At 38.9% G+C, this 21,326-nt stretch overlaps 1 protein-coding gene across 3 annotated transcripts in view; it reads left to right on the forward strand.

Moving 5' to 3' along the window:
• The first annotated feature begins 548 nt into the window (after positions 1–548).
• The window catches only part of MLF1 (myeloid leukemia factor 1), a 50,665-nt gene continuing 29,887 nt past the window's right edge, over positions 549–21,326 (forward strand). For all 3 annotated transcript variants that reach the window (XR_009222300.1, XM_058556453.1, XM_058556454.1), the window contains exon 1: positions 549–676. Coding sequence is in view for 2 of the 3 variants with exons in the window: in XM_058556453.1 (XP_058412436.1) it covers positions 630–676 (47 nt within the window). In the remaining variant the exon portion in view is untranslated. The remainder of the gene's footprint in view (positions 677–21,326) is intronic.

Here is a 21,326-nt window from a genome sequence, read left to right on the forward strand (position 1 = left end):
TTGTTGAAATCTAATAGGCCTCAACCCATTTCCTTCAAGCACTTAAACTATTTACTAACTGTACTCAAAAACTTTTGGCATACTATTTTCTCATTATTTGTGCACAGCTTTTGACCAACTACCACAGAGTGGTTTGGATGTAGGACTCCTGTGGATCACAAAATGTGGCCGGTGAATGGGCCTTTGAACGCCATCTAGCACAAATCCTGACCCATCTCCACTTTCCCGAAAAGAGACTTGGGGTTCGAGGCCGAGAGCGGTTTGCCCAAGGTCGCACAGAGGGTTTCTAGTTTTTGCGTTCCTGCCGCCCGGAGAACAAGCTATCTCGTTCCCCGGGAGGCTTCAGGAAGCGGTGCCTGGCTGGCGCGAGGCCAAACCTCTCGCCACCTCTGTGTTGATCGCGGTTGCCATGGCAGCGGCTCACTGTTCCCCGCCTCATCTTAGTGACGTCATTGGGCAAGCGTCCAATGGGAAAGCAGCCCGGCGCACGCTCCGCCTCTCCCGGCGGGCCCGGCCTTCGCAGCGAGGAGAGGCTCGGCCGCGCGGGGAGGCGGCTCCGGTCGCGGCCGCGGCGGGTGCCATCGGTCTCCGGTCTGTCCGCGTCCGCGGCCGCCGAAGACAGAGCCAGGATGTTCGGGATGCTGAGCAGCAGCTTTGAGGACGACCCCTTCTTCTCGTGAGTGCCGGGGCCCGGAGCCGCGGCGGCGGGAATTCGGGGGTCGTCGGGGGGGGCTATCGTAAGGGAGAAGAGCGAGTAAAAATTGCGGCGGGCGAGACGGCCTCGGGGGACTCCGGGAGGTGGTGTGAGGAGAGGAGGACCGGGGCGTGGGAGGAAGGGAGGAGGGGACTGAGGGGTGTGGGGGGCATGGGGTGAGGAGAAGAGCACCGGGGGCGTGGGAGGAAGGGAGGAGACGACTTGGGGGGCGGGGAGGGCCGGGGGCGAGGGGTGAGGAGAGGAGGACCGGGGCGTGGGAGGAAGGGAGGAGAGGATTTGGGGGGCGGGCGCGGGGAGGGCCGGGGGCGTGGGAGGAAGGCGAGAGCAGGATTTGAGGGCCCAAGTAGGGGCTGCTCTCAGCATGGCGGGACTTAGGGTGCGCGGAGGCTTCCTGCGTGGGGAGTCCGGCGCTGGCAGCTGCAGAGCTGTGCAGGTGGCGGTCGCTGCCCTCTCGGTGGAGCTGCTGGTGAGCATGATGCTTACAGGACCTTCGCCGCACCTGCTTCAATTCCAGATGAGGGGCAGGGAATATCTTATAAGATGACAGTTCTTTGAAAAGGGAAACGTTTTTAAAACAGTATTTTTCATAAAATAAGCGTTTATGACAGCACAAGGAAGTTGAGAGTTGTGCTGTCCCTCACCTTGAAGTGGTTGAAAGTTGCCAGGTGCGCTGTTTATTTTCTTTGCTGGCTTTGTCACAAAGCCCCTTGTTTGGAAAGGGACTCCTCTTTCCATCGAAAGTACAAGTAGGGCAGGGAAGCAGAGAGAAGGTGCATTGAACACCTCAGGTCAACAAGTGCCAACCCTGTGAAGGGTTCCAAATGAAATAATGTGATGCCTTAGGAAGAAGGCATCCAGAAATTCATTAGTTGTTTCATTACGATCTAGTTTTCTGGTTTGTTTTTTTTAGTTCTTCCGATTCTATAAAATAATAAAACAATCTAGTTGGATCCCTAAGACTGGAAGATTTGTGATCCTTTTTTGCCCAGGTGTTTTGCCAGTTTGAATTTGACTTGGTGACCTAATTTATTTTGATTGATTAAATTCTCTATGTGACTTGGGGACCATTTTTTTAAAAAGGTTAAAATGTGAACAGTATTCTGCATAAATTTTTTTGTTTTTGAAGAAAAATATTATATTCGCTTAAATGTGTTAGTACTACTATAAAACCAAATAACATGAAAGTAATAATTGAAAGGATAATTAACAGTAGAAAAGATGAAATGAATAATATAGAAAAAATAAAATGATTAACATTTTATTCTAAAGGTTATTCATTATAATTAAAGGGTATATAAACTCAGGCAAATTTATTATGCTGTTTTAGTTAGCTTGTTTAGGAGCCATTGGGGCATTTACAATCAGTGTCACTTTAACAGATTTTAAATTTTGTATTATGATTTGATCTTTTAAAAGCCTTTGAGAGTAGGGCCTAAATATATCCATAGATTAGTTGAGCCATTGAAGTGGTTCTTATGTAATTGTGACATCCGTACAGTGGTTAACAGTTAAGATTATGATAGATAACTTCTGAGTTGTACTATATCCTTGATTATATCAAAAAGAGCAATGGCCTTAACTAAACCGTGAATGTATAATTAGTACCTTCTTTAAAACGTCTTACAAAAGTGTAATTTAAACTCTTGGGTGACTCTTTCTGAGCAAAGGCAGTGAACCCAAGAGTCAGGGTCAGAAATAGTAACAGACCACAAATAGTAGGCGTACATCAAAGAACACTCTTCCCCTGTGCTTAGGATGGAAAGGACCATTAGGTGCATGTCAGTAGGCCTTTAGGCCATCACTCTCTGTAGCCTTTTTCAAATGCAGGCAGCCATATCATTAAAGTTTAGGATAAAATTATTGTAACCAGCTTTATAAAACTGATGCATGCTTATTTCTTTGCTCTACAATTAATTATATAAAGAGAGTAAATATACTTTGGGGAGGTAAGGGAGAAAGAGAATGAGAGTTTATATTTATTTCAAGTAATCTGTCTTTTGACCTACCCCTTTACCCCAATCCCAGACAAAATGAGTATCCATTATTTAATGTAAGTCAAACATAAGGAATTGATAAAGGTGACATACTCCTGATTAAATCATCCACTGATCTTGAGGGATACAGAAGGGTTCCATGACCACCATCTTTTATATAAATATTATCTCTATTGCTAACATTATGTGTCTGGTCATTGGGTTCCCTAGTAGTGGCTAGTTTAATGTTTGACGTGTAGAAAGTATTCAATAAATAGTGTCTAACGATACTCTGGTGACCTTCAGTCTTTCTCTTGTAGTTAATCTGTTATTTAGTTGATTGATGTAAGTAATTATTTGTATGCAACAGATGCCTTTTTTTTTTTTTATAATTTTATTTATTTATTTATTTTCCCCCCAAAGCCCCAGTGGATAGTAGTATGTCATAGTTGCACATCCTTCTAGTTGCTGTATGTGGGACGCGGCCTCAGCATGGCCAGAGAAGCGGTGCGTCGGTGCGCGCCCGGGATCCGAACCCCGGGCCGCCAGCAGCGGAGCGCACGCACTTAACCACTAAGCCACGGGGCCGGCCCAACAGATGCCATTGTTGATTCTAACACTGCTAATTTGAACACTACCATTTTCTAAATAATCCATTAGTTCAGCATCAAAGATACCAATATAAGCACACACTACTAATTTACTAGTTATTCAAAAGTGGGCAGACAAAAAATATATACTTCCTGGATATAAAATTAGAATTATTAAACTGGTAAAATACCGTGGTCAAATTGTCAAACATTTAAAAGATTTGAGTAAAAAAACAATTAAAATCTGTAGTTTTGAATTCAGATATTTAATTTTCAATATTTACCTTCCCATAATAGTACATCTTAAATGTTTCATCAGAAAATTAAAGGGAAACTTTAAAAGTGATATTTTAAAGTTTGGTATTTTATTATACATTTGGGGCTTTTTAAAAATTTTGGTATCTTATTATGTTTCAGAGCTGAAGTTATTTCAGTGAAAATTGCCTTACGGTATACCTTCGTGTATACCTTCTTAAGTAAATAATACTTGTAATTTGGTTAAAAACACAAAGGCTAAAAGCTGGCACTTTCTGACATGCTGTTTTCTCTCAAGAATACTACTTTTTCCTCTCATTTGTATTTACTTAAGAAGAAATAGAAATATGTATGTATGGACAGGAAAATTAATTTGAGGTTAAAATGGTTTTGGCATCTATCCTATACCGTAAAATTGATTTAGTATAAAAGTTTATGTATACGTAGTACAATCTACAAATTTCTACTTTGTACAGAAATGTGAATTTTGAATCTTCTGAGCTACAGAAATGAAATTCTGATCATGCAAATCTACAAAGAATAGCTATGTTACCACTTGTCAGCTATTAGACATTAAAGTCTCAGAAGCAGGTTGGCAAATCTATCAGCCTTATTTTTTTTTTGAAGATTGGCCTTGAGCTAATATCTGTTGCCAATCTTCCTCTTTTTTTCCCCCCAAAGCCCCAATAGATAGTTATATGTCATAGTTGTACATCCTTCTAGTTGCTCTATGTGGGATGCCGCCTCACCATGGCTTGATGAGCAGTGAGTAGGCCCGTGCCCAGGATCTGAACCCTTGAACCCTGGGCTGCCGAAGCAGAGCATGTGAACTTAATGGCTACGCCACTGGGCCAGCCCCATATCAGCCTTATTTTTAATCGTAAATTGTTAGGGTTTCCTTAAGCCACCCAACTCTTCATATGGGCACAATATGTGTGATGATCAGTCTGGTCAGAGAACCCCTCCATGTATTCACAAGATGCTACTTTCCCATCCCTTTGCTCTCAGCAGGAGCTAAAACTTACATATCTATAATCTCTATTTTTAAATTTTTTAAACATTTTTATTTATTTTGCACTTTGGAGGTAGTTGGAGAACATTGCTTTGGCCTACTCGTTGAGTTGAAAGTGAATGTGTTCCATGTACAAGAGAGGTATTGGCTGATATTTTCTTGATTGAGAATATTGTTGCAGCAAGAAATAAAACAAAATCACCTTCTATATAAGTTTTTGTGAACAATGAATGTTCAAGGTTACTTACATATTTGTTTTCAGACATTTTGTCTGAGGTAGGGTCTTCATCAAGATGATGTAGTCTGGTGCTAATGTCTTCTGCCACATAAACCTCAAATTGTAATCATTTAATAAAGATAGCTTGAGTGTACTCAACTAAAATTTAAGGTTTTGAGTTTCAAGATCCCATTTTATGTTAAGACTTCAACAGTTACTGTGATTTTTTAGCACCTAAGAATTTCTATTCCCAGAAATATTTTAATATAGACATTTCTTATAAATGAACTTTGCAGATTTTAAGATCATGTTTAGTAGAACGAGGCACTATAAGCCTTGAACTGAAAGAATTTCTAAGGTAGACTATTCATTTGGGGCGTTCTTTGGTTCAATAGGTACAATCTATTTAGGAGCTAAGGAGCACAACACAATTATGACATAGTTGCTGGGTCAAGGAATGCCATTTGGTAGCATCTAATCATATCATAAAGCTTAGTTCTATCAATTAACATTGTAAATATCCACACAAAAGTAGAAGAGTACTTATAGATGGGAGGGGGCCATAGTCATTACTACAGCTCTTTCAGTGTCAAAGCTTTCTGCCACACCAGCATTTTAAACTGTGCTTCTAAACAGTGGGAAAATAGAATTGCCTATGGAAATGCAATTCATTCTTCAAGTATTTCTTAGGTTTATACTCTATGCCCAGCCCTGTGGACTCTATTATAAATTTATAGAAGTCATGGCCCATGCCCTTAAGATTCTCATATGAATGTTATATGCGTTATTTCTAATGTCAAAACTTGGGTCACTTGATGTATTTTCTTTAGGGACCTGTACACCTCATTGAAACTAGGGAACGTTTCTTTATGATCAAGAGCGCCATAACAATCTGCTGGCTAAGCTTTTGCCACTACTATGTGTAGTGTAAGGAAGAAATTTCTCTTGATGAATGGAACTGCCATGTCAATTATCTGAGACCCTTATGTAATAAAGAATAATGTAATGCTTTTTACTTAGAAGCACAAATATTTATATTCTTGTACAGGCCAAATAAAATTGTAACTCTGGCAAAAAAAAAATACGTTCACATTTGAGAGAGTCTTAAAAACAGGAACTTATTCTGAAGTGAAAAATTGTCGGCCCTTTAAAAAAAACTTTTATGCTGAAATTATTCCCAAGAGCCCCACAGTCAATTTTCTAAGAGTTCAGATTTTTTGTGGGGGGACAGGGCAACAATTTATTTTTACTAGCTTGTGACAGGTCAATAATATGGAATAGCAAAAGTACAGTTGGTGCCAAATATCATTCCATTTGGTTGTGGTTTGTGTCAGCATTCCTTAAAGAGCTAGTATGGCTATCATAATAGAATAAGTAAATTTTTCCAGATTTAAATGAAAAGGCATCCTTATGGAAAATCTGAAAACTATAGAAAGTGTGGTAAGGGAATTCATGCAACCCAAGATTTTAGGTACTATCATTATTTTGGTGTATTTCATTTCCATTTTCTATATATGAAATTTTTTTCCCCCCAAATTGGAGCCAAACTTTATGGTTATAAATATACTGCTTTTTACTCAACATTTACTTAAGCATTTTCCTAGTCTTTTTATAGTCTTTAAAGCGTGAATTTAGTGTCTGCAAAATATTGCATCCTGTGGATGCACAAAGAATATTTTTCATATAAATGTTTAACCACATTTCAAATGATTACTTTAGACTAGTTTATGTACATGAAATGACCAATTTATAGGGTATGAACTTTATAAAGCCTCATCATATTTCCAATTTATTTTTCTGGAAGAATGAAACATTTTCAAAAGAAAACAATGTGGATAGATAGAAAAACATAAAAACTATTAACTTCTCACCGGAGAAAACCATCTCTATATTAGGTTAATTTAAAAAATATTAAAACAACTCCTTGCTACCATAAGAGATTTTTGGCTTTGATGAAAAACAATTCAAGGTTGAACAAGAGAAATCTTAAAGTCTTATCTCTAGGCAGCTGCTGTTCTGGGTAGACATGAATTGAACTCACTTCAGGGTCTAGCCAGATTTCTTCCAGAGTGGTTCAGACAGGTGCAAAAGCCAGACTGTGAGCCCACTTTTGTCTTAATGTTTTTTCCAACAGGCAACCTTTTGTTCATGTCACTCAAAAAATAAAGATGTTTTTTAGCATTTGCTCTATGTATAAATATACCTATTCTTATTTAAATAAAGAGAAACTTGGGCCACATTTTAAATGAGCCACATTTAGTTGCTGAATTTTTAGCCCAATTATAATGCAATCAGAAAAATAAATCTCAATAAGGTTTATGTCTCTATAGGAAAATAATAGCTGTGTAATGCTCACTTATTCACAGGACAAAATCTAGTATTCCCTGAAGTATCTTACTTCATTGCAGTTGAATCTCATTCACATATCTAAAGGGAAAGTTGACTGATTTTCTTAAGTAACTGCATATTAGTAAGAACAAACATTCTAACCTCCATGTTTGTACCCATATTCTAAGCTCTAATTGTCCAGTGAGTATAAAGCTGTAAGCTAAAGGACTCTTTTTTGAATGATCCATTTTAAAACATCAGGTGGTGTGAAATCCTTTAACTTCACATAGTTCTGTTTCTTTTTTTAATCTTTAAGGATTTTTTTTATTCTGAAACATTTCAAACATGCTACAAAAGTATAACAGTATAACAATACTGTGTACCTATCACCCAGAATTTCACAATTTATACTTCTACTTTATCCATCTCTATTGCTGCTGCTGTCTTCAAAGTGATTTAAAGCAATTTCAGACTTTTTGTCATCTCACCCCTATGTATTTCCAAATACGTATCTGAAAAATATGGTTTTCTTCTCACATAACCACAATACCATATTCATATCTAGCAAAATTAACAATAATTCCAATTGCTTGGTATCATCTGGCGTTGAGTATTATCTAGATATGAAATACTTTAGAATAATATAGGTTTTGAGGTAAGAATTAGAAAGAAATTGTTTCTTAGACAACTCCTTTCTGGGTCTTAGAACTAGTTGAAACTGTTCCTTTAAGTAAAAAGTAGGAAGATACATACACCAAATTCTGATTCCTCAATTTTAAAGTAACTTTTGATCTTTAGATCTTGATTCAGAAAAACACAAAACAACTCCCTTTCTGCTGTCTAGTGTGCTAAAACATAAGCTGCTCATTGTATGCCATTGATCCATTTAATTTTTGAAAGATCATAACTTCCTCATAATGCTAGTTGATTGTAATTCTGCTACAATCCTGATTCTCAAACTTTTAACAGATGGAAAATCTAGGAATAGTAGTCTAAGTTTTCTGTGCCTATCACTCCTGTCAGTAAGATAAAAATACAAAATTAAAAATCCCACAAGAATTCATGGAAAAATCACCTTATTTAAGATATTTTTCCACATCGTATGTATAATATCTTTACTTGTTTGTTCTATGTTAGAGTCTGTTTTTAGTTGGAAAGGATGAAATATATGTAATATCTAAATAAACCTAATGCTCTTCATTTTGTTATATTTTCTAAGTGAATTTAGTATAACTACATTTCTCCAGTTAATACCCAACATTCAACTAAAGAGACTCTTCATTCTGAACGACTCAGTTACTAATTTGGTTAAGAATAGTTTAATTTTTGGAATCCTTGAAATTTTTGTATTCTCTTGCACTGAGAGCATCCTCAACCCGCACACACTAGAGAGCACTTTCCCTTTATGACTTTTTATCAAATTTGTCGGTGAGCAGGAAAGAGGCTGGAAAGTAGTCAGAGCAGTGTCACCAAGTAGATCAGTATATGAGAGACAAAAGAGTTATAGCAGGAGAGCAAATGGAGAAGTAAGAGTACTGACATGTTACAATTTTTTTAGAATATGCGTTCCAAACATCCACTTTGTAAGATGGTTATCAATCATCCAGACCAGCAGTGGTCATAGTGCAGAGATGAGAGATGGTTGCAAATGATTATGTCAATCAGGTATGCAGAGGACCTGCTATTTATGTTAAGTGATTTATACCTATATTTCTTTTTCTACTTAACAGTTTTCTTTAAAACAGTTGATATTGCAAAAGAATAAATCTGTAGAGCAAAACAGTCTGGAAACACTCTCATGTTTTACGTATAGCCTCCCTGTTAGATTTATTTAGAGAATACGCATCTTTTTTATTTTTTATTTTAATACTTTGTAATATCATTAAGTGTACGTGGGAAATGGCACTGCTTTCTGAGTAGAAGACTAGATTATGGTTGCTGGAACTATTGACACCTAGTTCTTTATTTTTAGTAAAACTTCACTGCTGAGATACTATGTTTCTGAACTGTAAAGCAGCAGTCTAATTTAGCCACAGTACTTAAAAAAAAAAGCCTTTAGATAAGTTCAAAACACTCACCTTTACACCATTTATAGTAGAATCAACTTAATTATTCAAGACATTCTACATAACAAATTTCTACATTCAATTTTCAGAAATTATGTCCAAGTTTAATTAAGGCAGTAGGCCTCAGAACTACACAATGGTTTTGGAGTACAGTTTCTGCCTTAGCATATTTTTAAAACTAATGCCTAATTAATGACAGCTGGGAAATATTAATTTATTGAAACATAAAACTTAGCATCTAAGCGTGAATATCAAAATCTGACAAGCTGATATACTTGAGGGTTTTCACAGAGTGAGATAAATTGGCATACTTTATTTTAGAGCATTGCCAAGAGATAAACATTATTGCTATTATGGAAGAAAAACACATTTTATAGCCGATACTGAACATTTGCATTTGACTTGGAATTGCAGAACTTTTTTCCCATTTCAATTTTCTGTATTTACACATGCACTATAGGCTTTAAAAAAATGAAGTCTTCTAAAATTCAATAACATCTAACATCTGGCAATTAATACCTTATTTTATAAAGTAGTAAGGTGCTTTACATTTTCAAAAGTGTGTTTTTGGAATATGTAATACATGCTTATGGCAAAAACTCAAAAGGCACAGAAGAGTACATGGTTAAAAGACTCCCTCCTCACAACAATGTGAATATACTTAACACGACTGTTGTACGTTTAAAAATGGTTAAGATGGGAAGAAAGCTCATTGAGCTGTGTACTTACCGGTACACCTTCTGTATGGGCTATACTTCAATAAAATATCTTTTGCAGCTGACAAGCCCTGCCACCTTTTGCCCTCAACTATCTAGTTACCCTCCTAGAATACAACCACTCTGACCAGTTTGCTGCATAGCCTCCTAGGGATCTAGTCTATACATTTATAAGCCTATATACATGAATTTTTTTTAATAAAAATGGAGGTATGCTATATATCTTGCTAATCCTTCCATATCAGAATATAAATATCTGCCTTGCTCCTTTAAAGGTGGCATAATATTCCATTTAAATTCTTTTAAAGTGCTAAAAAGTCTGTAATGGATCTTTTGTTATCCTTTTTTTGGTTATTTTCCCATCAGACAGTCAAGAAACATCTGTGGGCCAGATAATTTTGGACAGTGGAGTGAGCAAAAGAAATTTGTTCCCTTTTCTTAAGAAGCTTCTAATATGCCAGAAAAGACAATATTTTGTGTGTTATTTTATTTCTGATAGTCTTTGATTTATAAGAGGGCAAACACAAATAGCAACACTTTGTTTTTAAATTGAATTAAAAAAAGTTTACAAGAGAGTAATATCAGCATCATGGCAGAGTGAGCTCATCCCTTAGACTCTCTGCCCTAAAATACAATGAAAAGGACATTCATAAACCAACAGAGGGAGGAGAGAAGTCAAGATGATAGAGTAGGTAGACTCTGAACTCAATTCCTCCCATGGACACAGCCAATTTACAACTACTCTTGGAAAAATTGCCCTTGAAAGAGAACTGAAAACTGGATAAGGGGAACCCCTGTAACAAATGACAGTCCTAATTGAGATGTGAGAGGCAGAAATTCCCTTCTGGAGAGAAAAAACTCCACCTTCACAACACTTCATGTTGCTGCAACACTTCATGGGTGCCCGGGAGCGGCCCAAAGGTACGCGGCCCTCCCTGGAGGAGTGGGGGACCTGAGCAGGGGAACCTGCCCACTATAGGCATTTTTTGGACCCAGCACAACCGGGATGAGTGGCATAATATCTGACTTTGCTCGCTACTAACAACATTGGGGAATAGCCCCAGAAAAAGTGGTTCACAAAGAAATTAAAGCTGGCTCTTAAAGGGCCCACACACAAATTCACCCATTTCGGAAACCAACCTAAAATCCCCAGAAAGAAAGGTATACAGTCCTTTGGTGGAAAGAGACTCACCTGATAGTCTCTGAGCGCATGTCGGTGAGAGGTGAGACCTCTGCAGGGACTGGGACATTGGCAGCAGTCATTGTTGTGATCTGCTGGGGGTGTGCTGACACAGATGCTTGCAGATGCTATTGGAGTTCTCCCTGTGGTCTGCTAGCCCAGAGTCTGCACCCCCTGTAGAGCACTGATTTAATCCAGCTCAGGCAGGGCAGGCAGTTTACTTTAGGGGCTGGCCTCACCGAACAACAAGCCATTGGGCAACTTGTGGGCTTGCATAGATTGGTGACTGGATTCTCTGCAGCCTGGCGAGTGGGTCCACTTGTGTGGGGCAGGCATATGCAAGGAGTGGGAGAAGAGTGTGGGGCATTGGTCGAGTATGTGAGCTCCTGCCTTGGAGAGACTGGGTTCACTTCAGGGGGTTGGGGCACATGCATGGGGCAGGACTGTGTTGACTGTGCCTGTGGATGTGTGGGTGGCAGGGCTTGTCAGCTGCAGAAGACTTGTGCTTTTCAAAGAGCCACATAGGGAATTGGCCCCACCTTCCAAAGCCTGAAACAATTGCGTGCTCCCATGCGTAAGGATAAGAGCCTTATAGGCCAGAGGCTTATGGCAATTGAGCCTAACAACCACCCATGCTGGGGGCCTACTCACTTAATAGAAAAGCTGCAACAGGAATGTGCTGTTAGCACTTGCAGCCAACTGTGCTGGGACTCCTCACATCTGATAAAGAGACTGAAGGGCCCACAACAACTACATGCAGCTGAGCATTAGAACCAGCTGGCCAGAGGGACAGCTCAGCCTCCCTGGGCACCTATGGGAATAGCAAAACCGCCACAAGAGAAGGACATATGTAGCCTACACAGGAGGTCACTCCTGGAACATTTGGAATTGGTGACAGGAGGGGAGCACACTGCCAGGCCTCATAAGGGATCACTTAAATAAGGTCACCTCTCCAAGATCAGAAGATGTAGCTGACCTACCTAATACTTAAACACAAGCACGAGGAAAGAGGCAAAATGAGGAGGCAAAGAATACATTCCAAGTGACGAAACAGGACAAAACCCCAGAAAAGGAACTAAATGAAACAGAAATGAGCAAACTACCTGACAGTTCAAACAAACAGTGTTAAGGATGCTCCCTAATCTTGGGAGAAGAATGGATGAACTCAGTGAGAACGTCAACAAAGAAATGGAAGATATAAAAAAGAACCAATCAGAAATGAAGAATACAATACTGGAAATGAAAAACTCACTAGAGGGACTCAAAAGCAGAGTAGAGGATACAGAAGAATGGATCAGTGAGCTGGACGAAAGACTAGAAGAAGTCAACCAAGCTGAACACAGAAAAGAAAAAAGAATTAAGAAGAGTGAGGACAGTCTAAGGGACCTCTGGGACAACATCAAGTGCACTAACATCCATGTTATAGGCGTCCCACAAGGAGAAGAGCGAGACAGAAGGACAGAGAATCTATTTGAAGAAATAATAGCTGAAAACTTCCCTAAGCTAAGGAAGGAAACAGACATCCAGGTACAGGAAGCACAGAGAACACCAAACAAAATAAACCTAAAGAGGCCCACACCAAGACACATCATAATCAAAACATCCAGAATTAAAATGTCAGGAATTAAAGAGAGAATCTTAAAAGCAGCAAGAGAAAGACGACAAGTTACATACAAAGGAAAGCCCATAAGGTATCAGCTGACTTCTCAGCAGAAACCTTACAGGCTAGAAGAGAGTGGCACAATATATTCCAAGTGCTAAAAGGAAAAAACCTACAGCCAAGAATACTCTACCCTGCAAGGTTGTCATTCAAAATGGAAGGAAAAATTAAAAGTTTCCCAGAGAAGCAAAAATTAAAGGACTTTGTCACCAAGAAACCAGTTCTAGAAGAAATGCTAAAGGGACTTATTTAAGGGGGAAAGAGAAGACCGCAAATAGGAAAAATTATCTATTTCCACGATAAGAGGGTAACAGATACGATCGCACAAAAAAGAGATTAGATATGATATCAAAAACAAAATGTGGAAGGAGGGGAGTTAAAAAGTAGAGCTTTCAGATAGAGGTCAAACTAAAGAGACCATCAGCTTAATATAGATTGCTATATGTCTAGGTTACTGTATATGAACCCCATGGTAATCACAAACCAGAAACCTATAATAAATACACAAACAACTAAGAGAAAGGAACCCAAACATAAAGAAAGTCATCAAACCACAAGGGAAGAGAGTAAGAGAAGGAGAAAGGAACAGAGAAGAACTACTAAAACACCGAGAAAAAAAGTTAAAAAAGTGGCAGTAAGTACATACTTATCAATAGCTACTTTAAACATCAATGGACTAAATGCTCCAATTAAAAGGCATAGGGTGACTGTTTGGATAAAAAAACAAGACCCATATATGTGCTGCATACAAGAGACACACTTCAGACTTAAAGACACTCACAAACTGAAAGTGAAGGGATGGAAAAAGATACTCCATGCAAATGGTAATGAAAAGAAAGCTGGGATAGCAATACTCATATCAGACAAAATGGACTTTAAAACAAAAACAAGAGACAAAGAAGGTCATTACATAATGATCAAGGGAACAATCCAACAAGAGGATATAACACTTGTAAATATCTATGCACCCAGTGTAGGAGTACCTAAATATATAAAGTATTTATTAACAGACATAAAAGGAGAATAGACAGTAACACAGTAATAGTAGGGACTTTAACACTTCACATAAACCCATGGATAGATCATCCAAACATGATCAATAAGGAAACATTGGCATTAAATGACACACTAGAACAGATAGACCCAGTAGATATGTACAGAACGTTCCATCCAAAAACTGAAGAATACACAATCTTTTCAAATGCACATGGAACATTCTCAAGGATTGATCACATATTAGGCCACAAACAAGTCTCCATAAATTTAAGAAGATTGAAATAATATGAAGCATCTTTTCTGACCACCACACTGTCAAACTAGAAATCAACTATTTGAAGAAAATCGGAAAAGCCACAAGTATGTGGAGATTAAACAAAATGCTACTGAACAATGATTTGTGTCAACAAAGAAATCAAAGGAGAAATCAAAAAATACCTGAAGACAAATGAAAATGAAAATACAACGTGCCAAAATTTATGAGATACAGCAAAAGCAATTATAAGAGGGATGTTTATAGCAATGCAGGCATGTCTCAACAAACAAGAAAAATCTCAAATAAACAATCTAACAGTGCACCTAAAGGAACTAGAAAAAGAAGAACAAACAAAGCCCCAAATCAGTAGAAGAAGGGAAATAATAAAAATCAGAGCAGAAATAAATGATATAGAGACTAAAAAAAAAAAAAAATAGAAAAAATTAATAAAACCAAGAGCTGGTTCTTTAAAAAGATAAACCAAATTGACAAACCTTTAGCTAGACTCATGAAGAAAAAAAGAAGGCTCAAATAAGTAAAATCAGAAATGAAAGAGAAGAAATTACAGTGGACACCTCAGAAATACAAAAAGTTGTAAGAGAATACTATGAAAAGCTATATGCCAACAAATTGGATAATCTAGAAAAAATGCATAAATTCTTAGAATCATACAACCTTCCAAAACTGAATCAAGAAGAAATAGAGAATTTGAATAGACCAATCACCAGTAGGGAGATTGAAACAGTAATAAAAAGCCTCCCCCAAAAATAAAACTCCAGGACCAGATGGCTTCCCTGGTGAATTCTACCAAACATTCAAAGAAGATTTAATACCTATCTTTCTCAAACTCTTCCAAAAAACTGAAGAGGAGGGGAAGCTCCCTAACTCATTCTATGAAGCTGACATTACCCTGATACCAAAACCAGACAAGGTCAACAGAAAAAAAGAAAATTACAGGCCAGTATCACTGATGAACATCGATCCAAAAATCCTCAGTAAAATACCAGCAAATCGCATGCAACAATACATCAAAAAGATGTTATACCATGATCAGGTGAGATTTATTCCAGGGAAGCAGGGATGGTTCAGCATTCGCAAATCAATCAATGTGATCCATATTAATAAAATGAAGAATAAAAATCACATGATCATCTCAATAGATGCAGAGAAAAGATTTGACAAGATACAGCATCCATTTATGATAAAAACTCTGAATAAAGTGGGTATAGAAGGAAAGTACCTCAACATAATAAAGACTATATATGACAAACCCACAGCTAATATCATCCTCAATGGTGAAAAACTGAAAGCTATCCCTCTAAGAACAAGAACCAGACAAGGATGCCCACTCTCACCACCCCTATTTAACATAGTATTGGAAGTCCTAGCTAGAGCAATCAGGTAACAAAAAGAAATAAAAGGGATCCAAATTGGAAAGGAAGAAGTGAAACTGTCGCTATTTGCAGATGACATGATTTTATATATAGAAAACCCTAAAGAATCCACCAAAAAACTTTTAGAAGTAATAAATGAATGTGGTAAAGTTATAGGATACAAAATGAACATACAAAAATCAGTTGCATTTCTCTACACTAACAAAGAAGCAGCAGAACGAGAAATTAAGAATACAATCCCATTTACAATTGCAACAAAAAGAATAAAATACCTAGGAATAAACTTAACCAAAGAGGTGAAAGATCTGTACACTGAAAACTATAAAACATTACTGAAAGAAATTGAAGAAGACACAAAGAAATGGAAAGATATTGCTTGCTCTTGGATTGGAAGAATTAACATAGTTAAGATGTCCACACTCCCAAAAGCAATCTATAGGTTCAATGCAATCCCTATCAAAGTTCCAACAATATTTTTCACAGTAATAGAACAAAGAATCCTAAAATTTATATGGAACAAGAAAAGACCCTGAATAGCCAAAGGAATCCTAAAGAAAAAGAACAAAGCTGGAGGTATCACACTCCCTGATTCAAAATGTACTACAAAACTATAGTAACCAAAACAGCATGATACCGGCACAAAAACACACAGATCAATGGAACAGAATCGAGAGCCCAGAAATAAACCCACACATATGGACAGCTAAATTTCAACAAAGGAGCCAAGAACATACAATGGAGAAAGGAAAGTCTCTTCAACAAATTGTGTTGGGAAAACTGGACAGCCATGTGCAAAAAAATGAGTGTAGATCATTATCGTAGACCATACACAAAAATTAACTTAAAATGGATTAAAGACTTGAATGTAAGACATGAAAATTCTAGAAGAAAACATAGGCAGTATGCTCTTCGACATCAGTCTTAGCAACATATTTTCAAGCACCATGTCTGACCAGGCAAGAGAAACAATACAAAAAATAAACAAATGGGACTACATCAAACTAAAAAGCTTCTGCACAGCAAAGGAGACCATCGACAAAATGAAAAGATAGCCTAACAATTGGGAGAAGATATTTGCAAACCATATATCTGATAAGGGGTTAATCTCCAAAATATATAACGAACTCATACATCTCAACAACAAAAAAACTAACAACCCAATTAAAAAATGAGCAAAAGACCTGAACAGACATTTTTCCAAAGAAGATATAAGGATGGCCAACAGACACGTGAAAAGATGTTCAACATCATTAAATATCAGGGAAATGCAAATCAAAACAACAATGAGATATCACCTCATGCTTGTCAGAATGGCTGTACTTAACAACACGGGAAACAAGTGTTGGAGAGGATGTGGAGAGAAGGGAATCATCATACACTGCTGGTGGGAGTGCAAACTGGTGCAGCCACTGTGGAAAACAGTATGGAGATTCCTCAAAAAATTAAGTATAGAACTACCGTACGATCCAGCTATTCTACTGCTGGGTATTTATCCAAAGAACATGAAAACACCAATGCGTAAAGATACATGCATCCCTGTGTTCACTGCAGCATTATTCCCCATAGCCAAGACTTGGAAGCAACCTAAATTATGCCCATCAAGGGACAAATGGATGAAGAAGATGTGGTATACATACACAACGGAATACTACACAGCCATAAGAAATGATGAAATCCAGCTATTTGTGACAACATCGATGGATGTTGAGCTAAGTGAAATAAGTCAGAGGGAGAAGGTCATATACCTTATGATCTCACTCATAAGCAGGAGATAAAAACAACAACGAACAATCACATAGAGACAGAGATTGGATTGGTGGTTACCGGTAGGGGCGATGGAGGAAGGTGAAAGGGATGATTAGGCTCATGTGTGTGGTGATGGATTGTAATTAGTCTTGGGTGGTGAACATGATGTAACCTACACAGAAATAAAAGTATAATGATGTACACCTGAAATTTATACAATATTATAAACCAATGTTACCACAATTAAAAAAAAAACAACTGAGGACATTCACCCAACTCAATAGACGTCTGAGAGACCCACACAGCCATACATCTGAAGGTGGAGGTGCTGGAACCTCCAGGAGGCCATGGGAGGAGGTAAGGAGATCTTCTCTCCCTCCTCCAGTGGCAGCGACCTAGGGCCCAGGACCATATGCATGGCTCTGAGAGGAGAGGGGTGAGGGGGCAGTCCTCCATGGGAACACCTTCATTCTCCAAGTTGCTTCCCAGCCCGTGGGAAAGCTCCACGCTGAGGAGGCTAAGCAATCACGGGAGTGTATTCACCAAGCCGAGCAGCCCAGGATGGCAGATAGCAAGGGCAGAGTGCGAGTGCCCCCAGGATTGCACATGCGAAAGAAAGCGCCCTTCCTTCCACCTGCTGCATCAGCTCCGCCAGTCCCCCAGAGCAAGGGACCCCTGCCAGAGCACTGGCACATATGTATGTCAAGCAGCGGCAGCCAGCAGGCAAACAGGTGGGCTCTGTCAGCGTAGCTTCCAATGGAAAGGAACAGCTGCCAGGGATTGCGGCAGGGTCAGAATACACAGCTCCTGATCCTCTCCCCACCCCGTTGGCAGTTGGTGGAATCTGCAACCAGATACTAACACTATGCAAAGGCACAAACCCACCCCATCAAATAGTATGAAGAGGTATATTAATACTCCAGGCCAGAAGGAAAATGACAAGCACCCAGAAATCAATCCTGAAGCCAGAGAAATTTACAATCTAAATAACAGATAATTCAGAATAGCTATGAGAAAAAAACTCAACAAGTTACAAGAAAACTCAGAAAGACAGTTCAATGAAGTCAGGAATAAAAGTAATGAACAGAGGGAAATCTTCAGAAAAGAGATGGAAATTGTAAAGAACAACCAATCAGAAATATTGGAGATGAAAAACACAATGAATGAGATAAAGAGAAATCTGGAGTCCTTAAATAACAGAGCTGATATTTAGAGGACAGAATTAGCATGTTAGAGGACTAACAAATATAGAAATGCTCCAGATGGAGGAGAGAGAACTAAGTCTAAAAAGAAACGAAGAAATTCTCTGATAAATATCTGACTCAATTAGCAAATGCAACATAAGGATTATAGGTATTCCAGAGAAAGAAGAGAGGGAGAAAAGAGCAGAGAGCTCATTCAAAGAAATAATAGCTGAGAATTTCCCAAACCTGGGGAAGGAGCTGGAATTACAAGTAAAAGAAGCTAATAGAATTCCTGATTACATCATTGTAAAAAGACATTCTCCAAGGCATACGTTAGTAAAACTGGCAAAAGTCAATGACAAAGAAAAAATATTAAGGGCAGCAAGGCAGAAGAAAATAACCTACAAAGGAACCCCTCTCAGGCTTTCAGTGGATTTCTCAGCAGAAACCTTACAGGCTAGGAGAGAGTGGAATGATATGTTCAAAATTCTGAAAGACAAAAACTTTCAGCCAAGAAGAGTCTATCCAGCTAAAGTATCCTTCAGATATATTGGAGAAATAAAAACTTTCCCAGTTAAACAGAAGCTGAGGGCGTTCATTGCCACAACACCCCCCCACCAAGAAATGATCAAGAAGGCCCTCATACCTGAAAAAAAAAAAAATGAAAGTTTACAAAGCCTTGAGCAAGGAGACAAGTAGGCAGACAAAATCAGAAAGTTGCAGCTATCAGAAAAGATTAGCAAACAATTATAACATTAAAGGTAAAGGGAAGAGAGTGACGTCAGCTTCATGGCGGAGTGAGCTTTCCCGTGAACTCTTCCCCCGATTAGATACAACAAAAGGAACAGTCACAGACCAACAGGGGAATCCCAGACAGTGAAAAGCTAGATCGGAAAGATCCACACTGCCTCACATCTGAGAGTGGAATATGCTGGGCCCCCGGAGGAAGTGGGGAGAGGTAAGGAGAACTCCTCTCCCACCCCATCAGATCAGCAATCCTGGTCCGCAGGGCTCTCAGAGAGGGGGGAGGGGCAGCCCTCGGCGGGGAAACCGTAGCTCTTTGGGCTCTCTCAGCCAGTGGGAAACTCCCACACAGAGGACTCAGAAGAGCCACAGGGCTACCATCAACATCTGAGCACCCCAGAGAGTGGATAACGAGGGGCGAATGAGAAGCCCACCATGCCAGGGACCCAGAGGGCAAAAGAGAGAGCGCCCCCACCCCCCGCAAACCGGACCCTGCAGCTCAACTGACCAGACCAAGCGATCCGCGGCAGACCAGAACAAGCGATCCGCGGCAGACCAGATCAAGCGACCCCACCCGCGAATCGCAGCAGAAAAAACAAAACAAAACTGCAGATCAGAGCAGAAAAACCGCGGCAGAGTGCAGGGGGCTTAGGCTACACAGCCCTTTACCACCACACAGTGGCGGCAGGTGGAAATTGCAACCAGAGATTTCCAGGATGAGGAAAAGCAAAGCCAAAACAGGAACCACAATGCAAAGATATATGAAATCACCAGACCAGAAGCAAAATGACAAGCACCCAGAAACCAACCCCGAAGACACAGAAATCCATAATCTAAATGACAAGAGATTTCAAAATAGCTGTCATAAAAACACTCAACGAAATACGAGACAACACAGACAGACAATTCAGTGAGATTAGGAGTTTCTTCACAAAAGAGATTGAAATCATAAAGAAAAACCAATCAGTGCTGATGGAGATGAAGAACACAATGGAGGAGATAAAGGAGAATCTGGAATCTTTAAAGAACAGAGCTGACAATATGGAGGAAAGAATTAGCATTTTAGACGATAGGAATACAGATATGCTCCAGATAGAAGAGGAGAGAGAACTAAGACTAACAAGAAATGAAGAAGGACTCCGAGACATACCTGACTCTATTAGGAAATGTGACATAAGAATTATAGGTATTCCTGAGGGAGAAGAGAGGGAAAGAGGAACAGAGAGCCTATGCAAGGAAATAATAGCTGAGAATTTCCCAAATCTGGGGAAGGAGCAGGAAATACCAGTAAGCGAAGCCAACAGGTCACCTAAATATATTAACAGACAAAGGCCCTCTCCACGACACCTAGTGGTAAGGGTAGCCAGAGTCAATGACAAAGAAACAATATTAAGGGCAGCTAGACAAAAACAAAAAATAACGTACAAAGGAACTCGCATCAGGCTCTCTGTGGATTTCTCAACAGAAACTTTATAGGCTAGGAGAGACTGGAATGAGAGACTGGAATGATATATTCAAAATACTGAAAGACAAAAACTTTCAGCCAAGAATACTCTATCCAGCAAAAATATCCTTCAAATATGATGAAGAAATAGTAACTCTCCCAGATAAACACAAGCTAAGGGAGTTCATGGCCACGAGAATCCCACTACAAGAAATACTCAAGAAGGCCCTCAGGCCTGAAAAAAAGAAAAGAAAGGGAATACAAAGCTTGGAGCAAGGAGAAAAATAGGTAGATAAACTCCAAAAAATAGTAGATCTTTACCAGAATAGGTTAGCAACCACTTAAATACTAAAATCAAAGATCAAAGGAAGGAACTCACCAAAAATAAATTTAACGTCATCACTCTAAACACACAGCCACAACACAAGACAGAGTAAGGTATAACAAGAACGACTTAGAAGGGGAAGAGGAAAGTGATTGAATTGACTTAGTATAAGGAAATAGGAGGCCATCAGATAATGGACAATCTCATACACAAGATTTTTTACACAAACCTCAAGGTAACCACTAAACAAATAATCAAAACAAAACCACATATGATAAACAAAGAGAAAACCAGAAGAGTCATAAGACAGAACAACCAAACTGAATTGGCAGTCTGAAACAAATGGGACAAGAAACAAAGGAAACGCAAAAGAACCAGAAAATAAGAGACAAAACAGCAACATTAAGCCCTCATATATCAATAATTACCCTAAATGTAAATGGATTGAACTCTCCAATCAAAAGACACAGAGTGGCAGGATGGATTAAAAAGCAAGACCCAACAATATGCTGCCTCCAGGAAACA

Source organism: Diceros bicornis, chromosome 15, assembly GCF_020826845.1.
Source record: "Diceros bicornis minor isolate mBicDic1 chromosome 15, mDicBic1.mat.cur, whole genome shotgun sequence".
NCBI classification, from domain to species: Eukaryota; Metazoa; Chordata; class Mammalia; order Perissodactyla; family Rhinocerotidae; genus Diceros; species Diceros bicornis.